Source organism: Ictalurus punctatus, chromosome 5, assembly GCF_001660625.3.
Source record: "Ictalurus punctatus breed USDA103 chromosome 5, Coco_2.0, whole genome shotgun sequence".
NCBI lineage: Eukaryota > Metazoa > Chordata > Actinopteri > Siluriformes > Ictaluridae > Ictalurus > Ictalurus punctatus.
In genome coordinates this window covers 3968257-3991421 of record NC_030420.2, presented here as the reverse complement: position 1 = coordinate 3991421, position 23165 = coordinate 3968257, and the positions used below count along the sequence as shown (strand labels likewise).

Below are 23165 nucleotides of genomic sequence, written 5' to 3'. Positions count from 1 at the left end.
TAAATTGTAGAATTTTTCTTTTCTTTCTTTCTTTCTTTCTTTCTTTCTTTTTTTTCTTTTTTTTTAAACCCAAAATAGGTAGGAAATCAAACAAAACAAAAAAAAAAAATTAGATGACAATTTTTTCCCTTGGGTCTCGGGAGGATAGGCAAACAATGACCAACTTCTTATTTAAACAAGATTATATAACTGGAATATTGCCATAGTGATGATAGTTTATGAAGTCATATGGGCGTGGATGTCCCACCCCTTTTTGCTCTTTTTAAAACACAGCCTTATCTGCTGGTGGCATATTTTGGAACACCAGATCATCCAGACTTAACTTGGAAACACAGTAAGTTTGCATTCCAAAATTATTGGGATTATTCCCCAGTTACATTTTTGCTATTATGCTAGGATGCACTATAAATGTTAACTTCTTTGGACTACCATTGATTCTGACAAATTTCCTGATGCACATGCAATTAATCATGTTTTCTCCAGTGGTTAATATTTCGAAATTCTGAAACATATCCTTTTTAAAGCATTATAACGCATGCATTAAAGCATTAGTGTAGCATTTAACCAACCATTATGATACATATATGTCATGCTAATTTGTTTATTTACTTGTTTTGTTGGACAGTCCATGATGAAGAAGGCAGTGCTCGTGTGTTTTGCCCTGATTGTGGTCATTTCCGTGACCAATGCCGCTGAATGCATAAGACAGAAGCAGAGTAAATTAACACACGCCGATCTCATGTTGTGGTTTTGTCCATTCGGATTGTATTTCCATAACATTTGCCCTTTTTTCAGGCTTGGTGGCTTGTTATGATGCTGTAGATAAGAAAACGTACGCAAAGGGAGTGAGATGGATTAACAGCGCATGCCAGTTTTGCAAATGCGACTTTGGAACTTCCGTCTGCTGTCCAGGGTAAGTTCACAAGACACTGACCATACAAGCACAAGGTGTACACAATGTGAAAAACTGCTTGCAGTACCATTTGAGAATTTACTATTGGGAAAGCGCATGTATGATCGTAAAATTGGGCCTAAAAACATACTGTGTATACCCAGCTTGAATGGCTGTGTAGTTTATTCCCACGATTTGGATGTGTGTAGGGATGAGCCGTTATTCTTTTGGGCATCTCCTTTTTCTTCTGTTTGGATTAGCTAGAGAGGTGTAGCATTGTTTTGGAGTCATACTGGTAGTTTAATTCATCTACATCCCTTTTTTCCTACTTGTGTAAAGAACGTAAAAAGGCATGTATATGACGTACAGAGGGTAAATAAGAGTAAATAAGAGGGTCGAGGTTGTAACAGCCTGACCAAAGCAGGCCAGAATTTATCCAACATTTTTAGTCATTTGTATAACTGTTTTTTTGTTTTGTTTTGTTTTGTTTTAAATTGTTTGTTTACTTATATATTTATTTTCAGAATACGAGATGGATCCGGACAGTGCCAGCGTGTGAGCTGAGCGTGCCAGCATGAGAAAATGAATCTGGAGAATTACAGTGACAGATCGGAGTCACTGTGTGGATAAATTTCGATTAATCAATTAACAATAAAGCATTACTGAAGCATTCAATTTGTCTGTTTGTTTGTTTATTTGTAAACGTGACTAAACACGTGGAAAAGAAAGTGTTCACGGGGCAGCAACCACCTAGAATTTATTAAGAAAATGAAGGAAAAAGCTAAGGATATGACGGGAAAAGAAAGACAATCATGAAAAGGACAACATTCTACAGCAAGTAAGAGAGCGGAAATAAAGAAATATGAACAGAATAAACTAAGTCAATATTTTGGATGAACCCTTTTTCTTCCCTCAATATGGCACCGTATCTCGTGGGATGCGCACACTGTAAATGTGCTAAATAACAGCATGAACAACATGTGACGGTTGTTTTCCTTCTTCAACACAATTTAAGACAGTACTTACAATTATTATTAGCAATTTTTTTTTTTTTACTGAGGAAAAGTAAGTGTACATACCCTGTCTGGTTCTCTATGCTCTTCATATAGTACCTAATACCTACAACGATTTAGCTCTATTTCCCTCGTGTCTACACGCGTAATTATACATATCCTGAATAAATCTACATTCGCACAATGCAAATGGAACCAGCAAATTCGGTTACACCAAATGAGGCGAACATTTTCAGCTTGTCCTCGTGCACTCTCTGAGCCTACGGAAGTAGGTTTCTAATTTTATAGCCATTTATCAAACTTGAACAACATGATCATACCACTATGCTGCAATACTTTGAACAAACCGAAGTATTATATAAAATATTTTAACAGTGGTGGGGACGTAACAGGGCACATCAAAGCTAGTAGGGATTTTGGTTACTTATGAGCTAATCTAGGTAAAAGACTCTCAGGATAGAACCAAAGTGATTGCCTACGTATGTGTTTTTATATACATTGGTACACACTGGGTGCATGAACTGTAGGTTGTCAGGGTTCAAGGAGGGGATTGCTGAATTTTTATTGGCCTTCAAAACTAAAGATTTTACCTTTATTTCTAATACTCTAAGGTCTTTTAAGTGGTTCTATACTCAGATGAAACCAAAATAAACACCAGAGGTGGTTTTGGAGCACACAGAGAGGTAGCCATATGGAAAAGTACCTCATGCTCACAGTTAAATATGGAGGTGGATCTTAATGTTTTGGGGCTGTTTTTCTGCCAGATGACCTGGACATTTTGTTAGGATACATGGCATCATGGACTCTATCAAATATCTACACATATTAAATGAAAACCTGACTGCCTTTGCCAGAAAGCTTAAAATGGGCCGTGGTCGGATCTTCCAACAGGACAATCATCCAAAACATACACCAAAATCAACACAAAAATGGTTGACTGACCACAAAATTAAGGTCCTGCCATGACCATCCCAGTTCCCTGACTCGAAACCCATAGAAAACCTGTGGGGTGAACTGAAGAGGAGAGTCCACCAGCGTGGACCTCGAAACGTGAAGGATCTGGAGAGATTCTGTATGGAGGAACGCTCTCAGATCCCTCGCCATGTCTTCTCCAACCTCCTCAGGCATTATAGGAGAAACTGTTATCTTGGCAAAGGGAGGTAACACAAAGTATTGACTAAAAGTGTGCCAATATTTGTTGCACACCTATATTTAACGAGGGTGTTGTTTGTTTTTTTTGTCAATAAACCTGTGTTTTGTTTGCAATTGTTTGATATCCCCGAGAGCAGGGTATTTTTGTGAATTTTTCAAACAATAAAGAGAATTTTTCACAGCCGTCTTTGCTCATATTTACAAACGATGCCAATATTAATATATATGTGCACACATATACACACAATACATAAGTTTGTCCTATTTTTTTTTTTTTTGATAATACGGATTTGGACAGTGGCAAACAATGTAGAGTGGATACCAAGAAACGGCCACTTTCATGTAGTGCCTTTGGAAAGTGATTCTTAAGAATTAAAGTGTAAGTGATTGATTGATCATTTTTCCAAGAAGACTCATTTTGCAAAACGTCATGACAGAAACATTACTGTATTAACACCAAATGACTGCAGTTTTCTGTGGTTTGATTTGTAAATGAGACAGATGGTGAGGAGGAAGACATTACGGAAGATTTTTCCGTACCAAATATTGTATGTTCTCACGGTTCCTACAGTATATTTCCCATGAAATCCAAGCGTTAAATTGGCTGTGAGTGAGCATGTCACCTTATGCGTCACGTCACACTAAGACTGCCAACCTCAACTCATGACTAAAGAATTCTTTATGATGTGTATTTTCTGTGACACACAAAATCTGGCCAAAAATTGTAGAGTGTACAATGTGTGTGCGACTAGATACAGACGTAATTATCCTGAAATCCACACACAGAAGGCACATTGTCTGTCATACTGTATGCTATTGCCAGTATTACCTGCCAAGTCTCTGGAGCACAAGCCTGGGAGCCACTAAATAAGCTCCTCGTCCTTTCAGAAACAGACTGGAATTTATGCGGTACTTTTGGGTTAAATTGTTTGGATACTATTCAGCAAATTGAACTAACTCGGTTCTGTTCAGATCACTGATTCATTCAGGTACATAGCTTGAGTTCTGAGAAGAACAAAATCCTCCGAAGAAACACCGCATAATAATAATTCCTTAATATTTAACACAGCTCATACATGTACAATTAGAATTTTGTTTTTATTCCTACTGTAACAGTATATATAGTATACACATCCTATAGGTTTCTCTATACTCTTCAGATAGTACCTAATGTCTATTGTTTGATTCTCAAGCTGTGTGACACTTGCTTCAGGTCTGTTTGCTCTTTTTTACTTCATGTCCCCATCATGTAGGGACTTAATGTGCCCTATATGTGAATAGCCTGAATAAATATACAGTGTAAATAGCCTGAATGATTGGGATTGACACATGGGGATTGTTATAATATTTACATGCAATTTAAACCATCAGTGTGTATGATGTTATAATTAACCCAGCCCCTCTGGCTGCACTTGCGTCTGGTTGCAGAGTTTACAACACTGAAAATATCCCAACTTGCAGACATGGTAAGTTTACTTTCCAATGTTATCGTGACCGCTTTTGGTGGTGCGGGTTCTTCATTTAATTGACAGTTATGTCACTGTCATGAACCAGCCCGTCTACTGTTTCTAAACAGGTTGTTGAGGTTTGTAGATTGTCCTTTAATTAATTGTGTGCAAAGTATGTAAGACAGACCAATAAAATGCTTTGTTTTGTTTGGTCCAGTGGTGTAGTCAGGGCTGTACGTATGTATATGCTGTATTCTTGCGTTGTCCCCCCGGGCTGTGTGTGTATAACGACTTCTAAGGATCGATATTAGCGTATACTTACTTGTTTTACTGTTTCATAAGTCCTTAATCTACTCTTATGTTAGCTTTTTTGCGGGTTTTTTTTTTGGTAAAACTCACGATTCTTTGCTGTAATTGGTACCTGACGACCGCTGTCAACCCTCCGTCATCGACGACATTGTCTTGCTGAAGCAGTCAGGTAAAATGAACAAAAGTGCATCAAGTGGGCTTGAAAGTGTATTCAGTTCTCACCGGGACTGATTCTACTCTCTTTGATTGACACTGAACTCATGTATTCACTTTTTCTCTTGAGCTGCTTTACACAATCATAATTTACAGCTGCTTTACACTTATCACAATCAATTGATCATATTGCTGTGCATTGCAATATATTTCTCTATCTATCTATCTATCTATCTATCTATCTATCTATCTATCTATCTATCGCAATTTTTAGTACTGGCTTTACAAAAATCAGACGATGAAATGTAACAATTCCAAAAATACACTTCCTTTATCTAGTCCTCCATAATTCAAACGGGCACTTTTATTACATTTAAACAGTAAAACGATTTCAGAATTGCTATTGGGCAGCAACAATCTTGATGTAATATATGAAAAGGACATGATGCTTTGTTCTATATTGTGATGAATCGTAACAGGACCTGTATATGAGCTAGTCAACAATACCCAGCCCTAATATACAGGATAGATACGTTGCCAACATGCAAAGGGGAGTACCGGCACCTATTTTAGCCAGGGGAGACACTTTCAGACACCCTTGAGGCAAAAGATTGTGGCGTACTCAAAGATGGACTTGAAATCTAACCCTAAAATCAACGCTGAGGAATTTTTGAAAAAACCTAATTTCTCAAAAATCTGAGCATTCTGGACACAAGCAGCTGGCCATCTTTATGGAGCCTGGTATTCTTTATGCTGAAGCAGAGGTTCTTCATTTGTGCCCCGACCAGGCCAATAGGGGAATGAGAGACATAATCGAATCTCCCAGAACTAAATGTCAAAATTTGAAACCCTTTAAGAACTGAACGCAGAACTTTTCTATCAGCACAGCGGACTGCGTAACGGGTTTCAGTATTATAAATGGCATTATGACTAACAAGTGGTCTGCACTTCCTGTTTCAAACATTTCAGGTTGGATGATGATGATGATGATGATGATGATGATGATGATGAATCTCAATGGTTCAACACAGAGAAATATGGAAAGTCCATCCTCGCACTGCAAATCACCCAGATGTAAATCTGTAAATCTGACCATGGTTCGAAAATTCGTTTAGAGCATACTGTAACTGAATAAACAATGCACAAGTGAACATTTTAATATGTATTAAATGTAACAATTTACTACACGACTGGTTTGATCTTCTCCACCCTTCTCACCCTTCTCTTCAAAGGAGCATGAAGAGCAGATTTATGCTGGGTCGGTTTTATTAAGGGTAGATTTATGTAAAACGTTTACTAAGATCTAGATAGTTGTGTCAAAGTAAATAATATGTGTAAATGATTGACATAAGGTGAAGATCTGATCAAGATTTAGAAAGATTTTTCTACAATTAATTTTTTTCTTTGATTTTTTTTTTTCTTTTCTTTTCTTTTAAAAAGGCTGTGCTGAAGAAGACAGTAGTGGTGGGTTTTGTCCTCTTTGGTCTTATTCCCCTGATTCATGCCTGCTCGTTGAAGAAAGCCGGTGGCAAAGGTACACACACACACACACACGCACACACACACACACACACACACACGCACGCACGCACACACATCACAATTATACTTACTTACACTTTTACCCTTTGCTAGCTGATAAGTGTCAGGATTACTTGGATAATTCGTGGCACCCACAAGGATCCACCTGGACAAACCGCTACTGTATTAAATGCACTTGCAGCTCTGGATACATGATCTGCTGTTCCGAGTAAATACACACAACAGCAGCACACCATGGACCAAATTTCTCATACTTAAAAATATATATATGTATAAAATGTACTAATTGAATTATTTTTCTATTTATTTTCCAGATTTCCAAAATCTGTGACTCCTGGCTGCACCCTGCAAAAAGATTACAAAACATGCAAATACAACGTGATTAACTACAACCCAGCAGTTGAATGTAAAGTCACGAAGAGTTAATGTTGACGTGACCGAAGTTTCACAATCAATGCATACAGAATGTCATATAAGGGCATGAATAATAGTGCAATAATAATAATAATAATAATAATAATTCGGAGGTAGACTGTGAGTCTTTCGATGTGTAGTTTTAGAAGTCTGATTGTACAATAAAGCATTACACAAAACACTTGTATGGTACTTTTTTTAAACAGACTGAGGGTTCTATATTAACAGAAGTGGTGGATTAAGCTGGCCAGCATTATTTGCACTGCATATGATTCTCTTACAATATTCATGAACCAGGGAATGCTGAGCTCTTCTCAGAGCACATAAACACCCTCACACTGCATGTTTACATCCAACTTTTCACTGTGAGCTTCTTTGACAACTTCTTTGAGGATTGAGCTTCACTTAAATAAGTGGCTTTGGATAAAAGACCCTGCAATAATAATAATAATAATAATAATAATAATAATAATAATAATAACGTTGGGTGCACGCGGCTTAGCGGTTAGCACGTTTGCTTCTTCGATTCCCGCCGCTGCCCTGTGTGTGCGGAGTTTGCATGTTCTCTCTGTGCTGTGGGGGTTTCCTCCGGGTACTCCGGTTTCCTCCCCGAGTCCAGAGACACGCGTTGCAGGCTGATGGGTGTGTGAATGTGTATGTGATTACGCCCTGCGGTGGTTTCGCAGCCCGTCCAGAGTGCCCCCGCCATGTGCCCCGAGTTCCCTGGGATAGGCTCCAGGCTCCCCGTGACCCTGTGTTGGATGAGCGGTATAGAAAATGGATGGATGGGTGGATGGATACCAATAATAACACTAATAATAATACAATTGGCCCTCACTCAGATACTTACGCTTGCCCATTTTTCCTGCTTCCATCACATCAACTTCGAGAACTGACTGTTCACTTGCTGCCTAATATATATATATATATATATATATATATATATATATATATATATATATATATATATATATAGAGAGAGAGAGAGAGAGAGAGAGAGAGTACCGTACAAGTTTTAGGCACATGCAAAGAAATGCTGTAGAGCAACGATGCCTTCAAAATCCATCCATCCATCCATCCATCGTCTACACCGCTTATCCTTTTCAGGGTCACGGGGAACCTGGAGCCTATCCCAGGGAGCATCGGGCAAAAGGCGGGGTACACCCTGGGCCCTGCCATCACAGAGCACAATCACATACACATTCATACACTATAGACACTTTGGACATGCCTACCGTGCATGTCTTTGGACCGGGGGAGGAAACCGGAGTACCCGGAGGAAACCCCCGCAGCACGGGGAGAACATGCAAACTCCGCACACACAGGGCCACGGTGGGAATCGAACCCCTGAACATGAAGGTGCGAGGCAAACGTGCTAACCACTAAGCCATTTAAAAAATACCGTAAATTGCAGTAAACAGTAGTAAATGAAACAAAGTCAATATTTAGTGTGGCAAAAAAATTGTAATTATTTTTTTTTCATTAAAATACTAGTCTCCGGTACAATTAGAGCAGTTTTATAAGGAAATGAGCTGTATGTTTTATTGAGCGTCTTGCAGAACCAGTCACGGTTCTTCGCTTCTTATTTTTCTTAGTTTTTTTTGTCTGAAAAGTGTCTCTTATGTAATCTGCTGCTTTCTTTAATGACATATACATTTAATTTTGTGCTAGCAAACGAATGTTTGGGAATCCAAAAATGTTTTTGATAATGAAGAAGTCATCAAATAAAAATCTATAAAAAATTGTAAAAATTGTACTGAACAAATAGGGTGTCTAAAACTTTTGCACAGTACTGCATATATATACATACATATATATATATATATATATATATAAACAGCTGAAAAGTGAAGCTCTGATAAATAATTTGAAATACATAATATTCATCTAATTAATTTTTCATTTGATTTTTTATATCATTAAAAACCTGTGCTGAACAAAATAGTACTGGTGGGTTTTGCCCATTTGATTCATGCTATTTGGGTGGGTTGATGGGTAAAAGTACACACACACACACACACACACCCATAAACCGTATATTGTCACTTGAACATCAGTCATTGCTGCTCTCTGACATTAGGTGGCACTATCTCTTCACTGCCTGTGCATTCACATTTTTGTGCCTAAACTTTTGTTTTTGGAAAGAGGATGGAAAGTGTGGGGCTAAAGACTGAAAGACAGTGATGAACAATCATACACACACTCCCTCCCCTTACTCCTCTCTCTCCTAGTAATGTTGAATAGCGTAACTGGGTCAGTGAGGTGCTTGATTCCGTACAGTGCATGTCTGTGATTACATGTGTGCATCTGTGCATGCAAAAAGTTTTTTGTTTTTTCCCCCCAAGTAATGAAATTAAATAACGGTTCGTCTCAGCTCACCTTCCTGGACCCAAGCACCTTCTGTTACATTGGTGTTCTGTTTTTTTTTTTTCTTCCCTAATCCGTTACTCATCCATAAATGCTTCTGGAACTTTAACGACGAGCAAAACTATTTTCAAGGATGGTTTAACCCGGTCACAGATTGCAGTGTGGAGTACCTGCAGCGAAGAAGAAGACGTCGTTCTCAGACAGTTTGGGACTTATGGTTTGAGTTTTCCTTTGGTGGTCATCTATTGTTTTGTTGCATCAAGACCATGGCTCACACTAAGTGGAAGGGCTGGTGGATAGTGCTATTGCTGTGTTTCCTGCTGGTGTGGATTGCTGATGGGAATGTGGGTTTATCTCCAGATAAAGGAGTAGCATCGCCATCCTGCTATGGAGGTTTTGACCTCTACTTCGTCCTGGATAAGTAAGTGGTCCATGTTTTCTCTGCACCTGAGTTAAAACAGAAGTGATTAATCATTACACTTCAGGTAAAGATGACAAGAGGATAGCTGAGCAGAATCCTGACGATACGAATACTGGGATCCGAGTACATTTCTTTCCAAACCCCAGCTGTGTTTGCTGCAATTATTAAGACTGAACACGAGTCTTTTAAAGATCATTTGTAACTGGAGGTGGAGGTTGGTGTCAAGGGATGCGGTCGTTTTGTATAACGATGGCCCCGAACAGACCCATGACACCAATAACATTAATGAGTCCTTTTAACCTCAGAAAATACCTGATTGCTGTAATTTTTCTAATATGCACGTTCTTTAAACCAGGCATGCAGAAAAATGCATTACATTACCTTTCTCAAGCCTGTTGGATTCAGGGACCTCATTATCAGTCAGATAAATCTAACAGACGCTCTCAGAACACATTTATTTGATGGAAACAATCCATTTACAAAACCTTTTTTTACAGAGACCTGGGGCTTTTTAACTGCTGAACTGTCCATTGACTTTAGATTCAAGTTGACATTGTTTATTCATTTATAATAAATAATGCCCATAATAAATATTATAAGGTTGATAGATGTGGTTTGTGATAACTAATTTTTTTTTTTTTATTAAATCACTAACCCCTTGGCTATTCTTCATGGATCCCATTTTCGTAGACAACTACTGATTTACAGTAGGGGTGAGACCTCACAGTTCAAGGATCCCCAGTTCGATTCTGAGCTGGGGTTACCGCGTGTGGAATTTCTGTACATGTTCTCTGGGATTTCCAGTTTCCTCACACCTATCAAAATGCCAGTAGGTGGGTTGGCTAAGCCGAATTGCTTCTAAGTGTGAATGAATGTGTGAATGGTGCCCTGTGATAGATTATTGGTATCCTAACGAGGGTGTATTCTTGGCTCATGCCAGGATATGCTCCGGATCCACTGCAACCCTGATCAGGATACAGTTTACTGATGATGATGATGATGATGGTGGTGGTGGTGGTGGTGATGATCATCTGTACTATATATGGCCATTCTTGATATGGCAGACTGCATACGTAATTACTCAACGTGACAAACACACAGTTACTAGATAATTTACATCTTTACAGGATCAGAACTATACATAACAGTAACAGAAAGAAAGTAAACCAGTGTTTGCTTGGGGACACACACATGTTTTAAATTGGTGGCACTCCTCCATCTTTGCTTTGGTACGAGTGGCTAGCACGTTCGCCTCACACCTCCAGGGTCGGGGGTTCGATTACCGCCGTGGCCCTGTGTGTACGGAGTTTGCATGTTCTCCCCGTGCTGTGGGGGTTTCCTCCGGGTACTCCGGTTTCCTCCCCCGGTTCAAAGACATGCACGGTAGGCTGATCGGCATGTCCAAAGTGTCCGTAGTGTATGAATGGGTGTGTGAGTGTGTATGTGATTGTGCCCTGCGATGGATTGGTTCCCTGTCCAGGGCGTACCCCGCCTTGTGCGGATAGACTCCAGGTTCCCCTGTGACCCTGAAGAGGATAAGCAGTATAGAAGATGGATGGATGGATGGATATTGTATGTATCCCCGACTCTGAAGGATGGGGAGAACATACAAATTCCACATAAACAGAGTGGCGGCAGGATTCAAACCCCCAACCCCAAAGGTGCGAGGCAAAAATGCTAACCGCTAACCCACTGTGCCCCCTTGACATACATCCTTAGCTGTAACACTGCTCTGTACACTCCTAAAAAACGGTTCTCTGGATGATGAACAGCTTTCTAAAGTTGTTCTACTTAGGGAACCCTTCTGTTCTAGAGTTCCTGGAGAAGTACAAACCAAAGAACCCTTTAGGGTGCTACTTGGAAGGGTGTTAGAAGAACAGATAACAGGCTGTACTTGAGCTTTGCTTGCTATGTGAAGTCTAGTCATTTTACTTTACTATACTTTATGTGACATTATAAAGCTTTCATTAAAGAGATTTTTGAATTTCACCTGTATGCTATTGCTGTTGGTAGGTAGCTTTACAAAGGCTGGTCGCGTCCTACTAGGCAGAAATGTTATTCTTTCTTTTTCCTTTCTCTTTATTTTACATACTCCCGTTTCACAGTTCTTACCAAGAAAATATTTACTAGCCTGTTAGAAAAAAAAAACAAAAACTACTGGATTTATTCAGATTATATAATACATTTCTGCATTGATTGAGGTTTGGTATTATCATGCTGAGTTAACATCTTGAGTTCATTATAGGGTTGATTGTTAATTGCTTAAGTACTCTAATACTGCCTTTTTTGGGGGCGGGCAATAAGAAGCCAAAGGATTAGAACGGGAGCCCGAGCCAGGACTCGAGACAGGCTGAATTAATGGATAGACAAATGGAACAGCATCTGGTTATAATCGCAGAAGCTACTTGAAGTCAGTCAGTGTTTACCGCTGCAATGCTTTCATATCTTTCATATCAGAAATGAGCATATCGCATTTCAACCAGAGATTCATAAAAGGACAACAATTTAAGAAGATGTTATAATATGAGATTTTCTGTGATAAGGCACAACTGTTCACAACTCTCATCAGTTATCTATTTGGTAGAGAATTCAGTTAAGGAATCTTGTCAAACCAAACATATAATGATTAAGTAACTTATATTTTACTATGCCATATTGGCACCCTTGTATTTCATCATTTGTAAGGCGGTTTGGATAAAAGCGTCTGCTAAATGAATGAATAAATGTCCATGTAATGTAATGTAGTAAATATGAGCAAAGAAGGCTGGGGAAAATTGTCTTTAGTCTTGAACCTTTTGATACTTTGTTAAAAAAATAAAAAATTCACAAAAATACTCTGCTCTCATGGCTATTAAACAATTTCCAACACAACACAGGTTTATTTAAAAAATCTTTAATCACCTGTTGACTAGGAACAGGAAATTGTTCAACCGTGACTTCCTGTTTCACAGGGGTATAAATATGAGGTAACACATAGGCCAAATTCCCTTAGTCATTCATAACAATGGGTAAGACCAAGGAATATAGCTGTGATGTGCTGCAAAAGGTTGTTGAGCTTCACAAAATGGGGCGTGGCTATAAGAAAATAGCACAAGCATTGAAAATGCCCATTTCCACCATCAGGGCAATAATTAAAAAGTTCCAGTCAAGTGGAAATGAATCCACCTGGAATTGGACGTGTGTCTATATCGTCTCAACGCACTTTGAAGAGGACGGTTTGAGTGGCCAAAAAATCTCCAAGGATCACAGCTGGAGAACTGCAGAAGTTAGTTGCGTCTTGTTTGGAGTTGTTTGGAAAGAAAAAAGTCCTCTACTCTCATCCAAAAACAAACTCGAGCGTCTTCAGTTTGCCGACACTACTGGAACCTTAAATGGGATTGGGTTCTATGGTCAGATGAAACCAAAATAGAGCTTTTTGGCAATAAACACCAGAGATGGTTTTGGTGCACACAGAGAGGTAGCCATATGGAAAAGTACCTCATGACCACGGTTAAATATGGAGGTGGCTCTTTAATGTTCTGGGGCTGTTTTTCTGCCAGAGGACCTGGACATTTTGTTAGGATACATGGCATCATGGACTCTATCAAATATCAAAAGATAAATGATATTTTTTAAATGAAAACCTGACTGCCTCTGCCAGAAAGCTTCAAATGGGCCGTGGTTGGATCCTCCAACATGACAATGATTCAAAACATACATCAAAATCAACACAAAAATGGTTTACTGACCACAAAATCAAGGCCTTTCCATGGCTATCCCAGTCTCCTGAGTTGAAACCCTGACTTGAAAACCTGTGGGGTGAACTGAAGATGAGAGTCCACCAGTGTTTGAAGGATCTGGAGAGGTTCTGTATGGAGGAACGGTCTCACATCCCTTGCCATGTATTCTCCAACCTCATCAGGCATTATAGGAGAAGACTCAGAGCTGTTATCTTCTCAAAGGGAAGCAGCACAAAGTAATGACCAAAACGGTGCCAATAATTGTTCCACACCTATATTTAACAAAGATCTTTTTTTTTTTTTTTAAATAAACCTGTGTTTTGTTTGCAATTGTTTGATGTCCATGAGACCAGAGTATTCTTGTGAATTTTTTTTAAACAAAAGATCAAAACGGTTAAATAATAAAGACACAGCCTTCTGTGCTCTTATTTACCAAGGGTGCCAATATTAGTAGAGGGCACTGTACGTGTTGATTCAGAGGGCGTTGCCACCTTGAAACTCCATGGTCCATGGCACTTGAAAATGAATGAATGAATGAAAAATGTGGACAAATTTGTTGCTAAAAGATGCTCCGAATCTGGGAGCAGTTTGTAGCTTTGCTTAGCAAGCACTTAAATCAGCGTAAAACCAAACACTTCTTACTATGTTATTGACATAATAAATCACTTACCATTTTATCACTAGCTCTTACAGAAGTCAGAATACTACCATTATTTCTAATGGCCTTACCTTGGCTGTTTTTTGCGTCATCTTTATGGAACATATTTAACAGCCGGGATATATTTTACACAATATCGACATACTGAATGCTTGTAAGAGCATCTATTTGTTTTTTATTTTTTAACTTGCATTGATTTCCCATTTTCTACCGGTTTTGTTTCTCCTCTTTTTGCGTTTCTCCTTTTCTTGAACCCGTTTCACCATGAGATCCAGATGTTCCAATGTTTTGGCCTTTTTTGGCAGCTGACTCCTCATAAGGACTTGTATCTTAGTAACAATGAAAAACAAAGGAGAAGGGTTGAATGAGTTGATACATCTGTTTGAAACTATTTTGTCACTTTTTCTAACCACGCCGCTTTGTCCATACTCTGACCGAGCACTTTAAGGCTTTGTTATGATCATTTAGGTGCAGTGAGAAGAAGGAATATATACAGTTTCTGTCCTTTCCAGCAAAACAATGCTGGAACTCAGTAGAGTATTATGGACCTGAAACGCTTAAAACATTAGAAATCTATCAGTCTGCTTTTAAGTGTGTATGTGTGTGACATAATGCATTGCACAGCCCTGTTGATCGATATTACTGTCACTGCCTGTAATCTACCCTTGTGTATGCTTGGGAAATCATGCCTTGGCTTAGTCGAGAAGATAAAGCACGCCAGAAACTTTGGAATAAAGTAGTAGGTGCTATATTTTAGGATTAATACCAAACTTAATAGCATGTGATGACATTTCATTTTAGCGTTCACTTGGACAGATGACAAGGTACACATCAGGTCTGAATGCGGTGTGTTTAACATGATACTGTATGCTGGATGCATCACATTTTAGGTTCACATCTGGCTCAAAGACCAGTTCATTCACCAGAGTGGTTTTTAATAATTACTAAAAGAAAAAAATAACTTAAGCCACAATAATAATTGCATGAGGTCACGGCATTTTCTTCTTCTTTTTTAAATTTTTTTCCAGCAAGTAACATTTAGCTCAGACACTACAGCCACACAATCGCTCAACATGGAACAGCCAGAAGGTTGTCTTAAACATATGGTTGCATTATATCACATGCTGTCTGGATCATTTTAAAAGGTCGTGTTTGAAAAGGAAGAAAATATGGATCGGGGCTGTTTGCTTTGGTAATGCTTGGCTAAAAAGTAAATGGCCCACTTGGTAGGGAGCCAATCTACAGTCATTTCCAATAAGTCTGTGATTCGTGAAGATTTATCTGCGTTCAGATATTTCTTGAGGACGTGAAAGGGGGACAAAATAACGCCAATTGTTCAATATCAAATCTAGAAAAGATGTCTACCCTGAGTAATAACTAGTGCTATGGTAGATTAGATCATACAATTAGACTACTAAATAATATCAACTGTTTCTAGTTCTGCCCATATATTAATTATTCTTATCAAGGAATTATTTTTCGATACATTGCCTTAAAAAATAATGTGCTATCTAATGCGATACTACTCTGCAGTATACTCTAACACTGTGTCTCTGTGCAGGTCTGGAAGTGTGCAGCATCACTGGACTGAGATCTATAATTTTGTGGCACATCTGGCTCATAAATTCATTAGGTAAGGAGACTTGTAGCACACACAGATGCTTTCCTGTGTGGGAGGAGTGGCATATTCTGTCTCCTCTGTCAATCACACGGACACTGGCCAATCGTGGGCATCTGTGAGCTCATGTATGAGGAAGAGGGCAGATAGCGCTTTCCTCAGAGTGTGTTACGAGTTAGAGTGTGATATGATGCAGGAGTTCGAAAAGATGCAGTCGGCTGACTTCATGTGTCTTGGTTGGTAGCTGTCATGTGATAGGGGAGAGCTGGCTGGTGGGTGGGAATTGGCAGATGAACAAAAAAATTACATATAATTTTTTTTTTTTAATGCACAAACAGGTAAATTGTGTAAATAAATAAATAAATAAATAAAGCACATGCAAATTCCACCTATGACTCATGTGACTACAGTAAGTTAGTTGCTCATTTTATTTCCCTCAGCCCACAGCTTCGAATGTCCTTCATCGTTTTTTCCACCGAGGGCCGGATTCTCATGCGGCTAACAGAGGACAGGTGAGTGAACGTGCTACTACGTGAGCTAAGAGCTTTCTATGGTGATTATTTTACATTACTAACACTTTGTACCACACACTGATTTAACTGCTCATATTGAAGCTTTCTGCACTTGTGACTCACCTTCTGGACACTTCTCAAAACCAGTTTATGCTACCAGAAGAGCTAGGGGATAGATCGGTCCTGTGTTAGCTTGCTAAACTTGCTAGTTCCTACAGGACATTACACTGGACAATGACATAATGAACTTGCTGGAGTGGGTGTAACATCATTCAAACTAGTCTATTACAGCGAGATTTACCAAGTCATTCAGTTTTTATATGACAATGGTAAGTGTATTGATAATAATAGTAATAATAATAATAATAATAATAATAATAATAGTAGGCTTAGTGGTTAGGACATTTGGCTCACACCTCCGGGACTGGGGGTTCGAATCCCATCTCCGCCCTGTGTGTGCGGAGTTTGCACGTTCTCCTCGTGCTTCGGGGTTTCCTCCGGATACTCCGGTTTCCTCCCCCAGTCTAAAGACATAGACTGTAGGCTGACTGGCGTTTCGAAATTGTCCGTAGAGTGTGAATGGGTGGGATTGCACTCTGCGATGGGTTGGCACCCTGTCCAGGATGTTCCCCGTCTTGTGCCCCGAATTCCCTGGCTCCAGGCTCCCCTAACCCTGTGTAGGATAAGCGTTATAGAAAATTGATGGATGAATAATAATAATCATCATCATCAATATCATAACAACAATAATCGTTTGTGACAATATATATTGTTAAAAGCACTATACAGATAAAACTGAATTGAATTGAATTGAAATGTAACGTATGTGTCCAAGCTAAATATGTCATTGTTGGACCTTGGACTCTGTTACACTGATAACAAGGCATCAGGTTGCAACAAGCATTAAACACATGACAGATTTTACATTTCCCTTGCCAGTTCATGATTACAGCTGGACTGAATATGCTGTGTGCTTGATATAATAAACGGTAATAACAATAGGATACCTGCTCCAAAAATGATCTTGACATTATGATCAATGGCAAAAAAAAAAAAAAAAAAAGGTCGGACCAGGTTTTCAACATAGGTTTCGATATGCTCATAATCTCTGAGAGCAAAGGGTTTTTTTTTATACGTCTGGGAAAAGTAAGAGATATTTACTGTCGTTCTGGTTTCCAGTATCATACATGCCTGATTTCCTGACCATCTGCCTCTCTAATCTGCCTTCTACGCCAACACCAGCTAACAGCAGCAGCAGCAGCGCACTCTCTTAGCTGCAGACACCATTATTCATTCGCTTGAAGTTAAGAATACAAAACACATCAATTCGAGAGACAGCAGTTGATCCGCTAAAGGTGATATCATGAGATCCAGTCGCATCCAGATGTGGTATCGGTAGCTCCCTTCCAAACTGGATGGCTGGCGATACATTTTTCCCCAAATCCAGTTCCATGAGGGAAGATTTCTACACTTATCTGAGCCAAGCTGACGTGTCTACTGAAGCTCACACTTGATTTTTCAACCAAAGTATAGCCAAATTCTGCTGAGAGATAAACAGAATATATATATGAGAATAAGAATAAAGCACGTCACATGGTCAAACTGACATTTTCTCCTATATACTGTACAGTTCTGAGAACTCCATAGAGTGTGTATGCGCTCTTCTCTGTTTTGATGATGATGTGATTGTGCAGGAGCATTGCAGATTCACAAAGCAGAGTACACAAAGTTCCCAGACAGTCAGGCCGTTGTAGGCAAAAGTCATTTGTCACTTGCTGATGATGTGCTGAGAAAATATAGCTAGTGTGGGCAGTATTTTCATGCCCCCACACTTATTGTGGATTATTTTTTCAGAGACAAAATTCGCATAGGTCTGGAGGAGCTCCAACGAGTTCTGCCAGGAGGAGACACGTTCATGCATGAGGGTATTCAAAGGGTGAGTCAATCGCACCAGCCATCTTAGCTTAACTGCAGTCAATTTAGACAGAACCGATGACATCATCATCACTATCATCATGACATCACTATCACGTCATAGTGCACATTTTTATTTTTCGCATGTGATTTTTACACGGGATTCTTATTTACACGTCTGTTCTTTGTTGTTGTTCTTGTTGCAATTTCCACACGATTCATTTACTTTTCGCATGATTAGCTCATGGCGACTTAAAACTGACTTTAATTCCGTCTTCCAGGCAAGTGAACAGATTTACTATGGGAACACTGAGGGTACGTTCATCAAATATCCCCATTCTAGTCTAGTCTGCATGTGAAAACCCTACAAAAGCTATGAAACTGACCTCAACGGTGTCCTAATTAAGCAGGGTACCGGACAGCGAGCGTCATCATCGCACTCACAGATGGAGAATTGCATGAGGATCTCTTCTACTACGCTGAAAGAGAGGTAGGCGTAAAAAAAATAATAATAACAATTCACATAAGATCATGTTGGCGTAGAATTCCTTCTTTAACAGACTTTTTCCACCTGCCTGAAGCACAGACTCTTCTTTCCAATGTACACACATGAGGAAAGAAGAGAAACGATGAAAAGAATGAATCAGTTATGATCTAAACACCGATATAGCTGTTATTCATCACCAGCTCAACACTTTGATGCTTTTTTTTTTTATCTGCAATGAAATAAAAGAGCTACTTATTGCACATCTGTACAGACAGAAATCTATCTCAATGAGATCAGCTTTTAGTGTGCAACTCAAAACGGCTATGTCCAATTCACCACACAAGAAACTAAATCAAAAAATTTAACTGCTAGCATAACGTATGCCTACTTATCTTTTAGGATTTGGGTATGCAAATAAAATTCCTGAAGGTCCAGGAGGCATGAGAAAAATACTGTAGCCCGACTGATACATGAATAGAAAAGTCAGATATGAAAACCTATGTTTAAAGATGATTGGTAACACTTTACAGTACTGTTCAATATTTTGTTGATAACTATACAGGGACAGAGTAGTACTATTAACTGCTAATAAAAACTGGGTAAGTACTCAGTAAATAATAATAAAATAATAGTTCGGAAGGCCCAGCGATGGGTTGGCACCTCGTCCAGGGTGTCGCGAGTTCCCTGGGATAGGCTTCAGGCTCTTATAATAAGAGGTACAGAAAATGGATGGGTACATGGACGGATGGTTGGAAGTTCATTATGAACTAAGCAATAATTACTGAGTATTATTAGCTGAATTTATACTGTTGCATCATGTTGGATCTTGTTATTATACCTCCCCAGCAGCAGATGTCTCACCTCCCCATCCCCCGCACCCTGAGTATTAAACTACTTCACAAGCTTATCCTGCATACACAGATTATACTATAAAGTGAACTCAAACTAACAAATACTGTGAAGTCTTACAAACTCTTGAATGTGTGCACGTTCGAAGCCTTGTATCTAGTGTATACTGGCCTTTTTGACTTGTTTTGACCTTTGACTCTTTCTTTGACTTCACGTCGGCCCGTTGTTTTTCGTATTTCACGCTCGATTTTGTTTTGACTTTGTCTTGTTCGTCTGTCTGCTCGGGCTGTGGTCCAATAAACCTCCAAGGCCACGGGTCGTCAAATCTCCCCTAAGACCTGTGTGTTACATATACATCATGTGGAATCACCTTCGCCCGCTCGTACATGAACATTCCCGGTCTGAATAACTTTGTTAAGCCTTGTGTATCTGTTCTCCCTGATCTTACTTTCTTCTTATTGGTGTGTTGCTTGTCAGGCCAATCGTTCCCGAAGCCTTGGTGCCTCAGTCTATTGTGTAGGGGTGAAGGACTTCAATGAGACCCAGGTGTGTGTTGCTTTGCCGTGGTTTAGAATATACACAATTTGGAAATTGAAGCCTGACGAAAGTGAAAGCCAAACATAAGACATGTGGTACTGAGTGTTGCTGCACAGTATGACTGTATTTGTCATTTTATTACAGCTTGCCAAGATTGCAGACAGCAAAGATCATGTTTTCCCAGTGAATGGTGGGTTTGAGGCTTTGCAGAGTGTGATCGATTCGGTAAGGGTTTCTGTGCTGCATTACTTGTGACAAATGGACAAATGCATGAGCTAAGACCTACAGTTGTGATTAAGTGAACTGGGAAATTTCTACCTAATGCCTCAAAATCAATTCTGAAGGCACTGGAAGTGGAAATTTCTTATGCATTTGATGCTTATTGCAAACTGGTACATTCAATGTTATAAAAGTCAAGATCCAACAAGATCATATGTATTTAGCACATGGCATTAGAATGAATAGTTAGTAAAGTAAGAAGGATTTTTTTTCTTTTTAGCACTTTTCTTAGGTTTATAAGGCATTATTAGATTTTTATAAAAGGTTTACAAGGAATCATTACCAATCTGCAACATACTACACATGAGTTCTGTAGGATGCAAAGGTTAGCGTATATGAACAAACTGAAATGAGATGGTTTCAGAAGAGGGTGAAGATTTATAACCAGGTTGCTAAAAGGAGCTCGTGTCTGCTAGTGAAAATGTTTAATAGTTCAAAATCCATTCTCCACTTATACTTCTGTCTTTGTTCCCATCAGATCCTGAGAAGATCTTGCATTGAGATCCTTGCAGCAGAACCTTCCAGTATCTGCGCTGGAGGTGAGTGGTTTTGTGTATCTCGCTGTCCAACCTTCATTCATCAAGCTGTGATTTGACATGTCACATTAGGCATCGTTTAAGCATCATCTAATCCACACTCGCCATGTCAGAGGTGCGTTAGTGGCATCCTTGCATTGCAATGTGACTGTTTTATGCTTTGTCTCTCCATAGGCCATTTGTATTTCCATTTGTAACTCCATAGAAATCACAAACGAAAAAGATAAAAAGATTGTGCAACCTGTAGTTTGCATAGCAAACTGTTGGCGTGTTACGATACTCCTTTTACACCAACATAGAGAGACGAAATCAACAGAGATGCTATACTGATTATTTACTGTCTCACTTTCTCACGTAACATTTTTAGCTGGACAGTTTTGCAATTACAGCTGACAGGTTACAGGTTGGTTTAGTAATGAAGGAGGCTCGAGAGCAAACGAGGCTTAGCAATGTGAGTTACACTGTAGCTACGTTTCCATCCAAGTAGCGGATTTAACTTGCGACGTTTCCATCCCATGTGTTGAAGAGAAGAAAATGGTCACGTCCAGGGAAACTGGCACATCTCGTTCTCTGCCATGTTTACTTTTCTGAGACAATTATCCAGTCACATGATTTGTTGAGGCAACGTCACATGACTTTTTTTGATGCACATAATGTAAACATGTTTCCGTCGTAGTTTATGCACATAGAATTTTTATCGGAAAATTGCATTTTACATATTATAACACCCCCTCCACCAAACCCCACCCTGCCCAACACAATAATCCCAGCCAAAACCGAGACATCTGAAAAGGCTCGACTACATACAACGAGAACAAACAAAACAACAACAAAAAAAATGCCGAGATGGCACACCAAATATGGCAATTAAAGGACGGACGTCTAATTTAATTTTAAGAACGTTGGAAACAGTTCTTAAAATTCCAAAAGTTCTGCCATTTAGGCCAGACTTGTGCGCACGTCTTCTTATCGGAGTTTTCTCTGGGCGTTTTGGAGATTTTATTCGCGTCTGGTGTTTCCATCCAGCGTTTTTATTTAAGCGATATCCCAGAATACGCATAAAAATAAGTGGATGGAATCATAGCTACCGAGGGACATTCATACGGAAAAGTAAGCTAGTAAGTTAATGTTGAGTGTAGCAGTCGAGTGTAATTGGTAATCGGGAGAGTTTGCACGGCTTGGCTAAGAGGGGGCGTGGCTTAGTGGGAAGTCTGGTTGTCTTTTGGAGTTTGTTCCAGCTCCCTAACTAGGCTTTAATTTCATTAATTCGATTCTACATTACGCTAATTATCACGTTCAATAGCTAACATCTTTCTTAACAAATCACCAGGAAGGTTGCAGTTGCCAAAACAGAATAAAAGCTGTGTAAAATAAAATGCGGTGTTGCTATTTCTCCTGCCTGAGTACAGAAACATGGCTGAGGTCTTGATGCGACATGATCGGTGTGAATTTTACTTCAGTCAAAATCAAACACCAGCTCACAGGACAGTCGCAGTCACTGCTCTGCCAGCAGAGGAATAAATATGACCTCAGATAGAGCTTCCTGTCTGATTTGTCTCAGTGTTTATGGCTGTCGCAGATGATGGGATGCTTTTGCGAAGTTCTGTGGTGAATAATGTGCTAAGTAAGTTTATTGTTTGAACTCTTGAAAGCAAGCTTGCTAGATAAAAGGAGACTTAAAGACCATTTTGTTTCAAGTTAGCAGAAAAATGCTGACTACAAAGAACATAAAGTTTGGAACAAAACTGAATCGAGGATCTTCAATCAGAGACAGCTGGATGGAGTGAGCTGAAAGTGAAGGGTTTTTTTTTTATTTTTTATAGAAGGCTCATTGGATTCTATGGTAGCACGTCTATGCTAGCTAGAGTGCTTGGTTTTGCAGCGCTTGGGGCCGAGATAAGGAACTAAATCAAAAACAAGCTGAGCTGAAAAACAATCACCATTTGATTCCTATTCCTCAAATAGATCTGTGTAGTCAGCATTATGGAGAGCATCTGCTATCAGTCCTGTTTGATGATTCTCTGTAAATTGCACCCTATTCAAGGGTTTGTATTGTTTGGCTTTGGTTATGTTGAATTTGTTACATCGTCAAGAGAACTACAAACGTCGCTCACCACAAAGTGCCTCTCAAAGTCTCTGGTGAAAAAGACTCGTTTTCAAAACCACTATGGTCAGAATGGTGAGGTTTCAGGGGATCGTACTAATGTTCCTGACCTTGAAGAATGCTGGAAATTTGGACGAAAAGCCAACACACAAGCAAAAGTCCCAGGCAGTTGTGGTGGCGGTCTGTAGGGGCAGGTGGGGCAGAGCACAACCATACAGTATACTGTAAATCAAAAATATTA

At 39.3% G+C, this 23165-nt stretch overlaps 1 protein-coding gene, 1 long non-coding RNA gene and 1 other non-coding gene across 6 annotated transcripts in view; all 3 read left to right on the top strand.

The window, feature by feature from the left end:
• Nucleotides 1-237: 237 nt before the first annotated feature.
• Nucleotides 238-1567, top strand: LOC108265213 (uncharacterized). The gene is made up of 4 exons (XR_001812630.3): nucleotides 238-334; nucleotides 626-716; nucleotides 796-913; nucleotides 1417-1567. It is a non-coding gene; the product is annotated as an uncharacterized LOC108265213 (long non-coding RNA).
• A 2579-nt stretch (nucleotides 1568-4146) lies between these two features.
• On the top strand, nucleotides 4147-7070 carry LOC108265280 (uncharacterized). Its single transcript, XR_008396499.1, has 3 exons — nucleotides 4147-6501; nucleotides 6603-6717; nucleotides 6824-7070. It is a non-coding gene; the product is annotated as an uncharacterized LOC108265280 (transcript).
• Nucleotides 7071-9148: 2078 nt separating this feature from the next.
• Nucleotides 9149-23165, top strand: part of antxr1a (ANTXR cell adhesion molecule 1a) — a 39292-nt gene continuing 25275 nt past the window's right edge. Inside the window, exons 1-9 of one of the 4 annotated variants that reach the window (XM_053680096.1) lie at nucleotides 9149-9711; nucleotides 15650-15721; nucleotides 16147-16218; nucleotides 18073-18154; nucleotides 18414-18447; nucleotides 18540-18622; nucleotides 19946-20014; nucleotides 20150-20230; nucleotides 20763-20823. In XM_053680096.1, the coding sequence (XP_053536071.1) occupies nucleotides 9557-9711; nucleotides 15650-15721; nucleotides 16147-16218; nucleotides 18073-18154; nucleotides 18414-18447; nucleotides 18540-18622; nucleotides 19946-20014; nucleotides 20150-20230; nucleotides 20763-20823 (709 nt within the window). In that variant the 5' untranslated portion in view covers nucleotides 9149-9556. The remainder of the gene's footprint in view (nucleotides 9712-15649; nucleotides 15722-16146; nucleotides 16219-18072; nucleotides 18155-18413; nucleotides 18448-18539; nucleotides 18623-19945; nucleotides 20015-20149; nucleotides 20231-20762; nucleotides 20824-23165) is intronic. The other 3 variants (XM_053680097.1, XM_017467577.3, XM_017467576.3) reach the window with 3 other exon arrangements.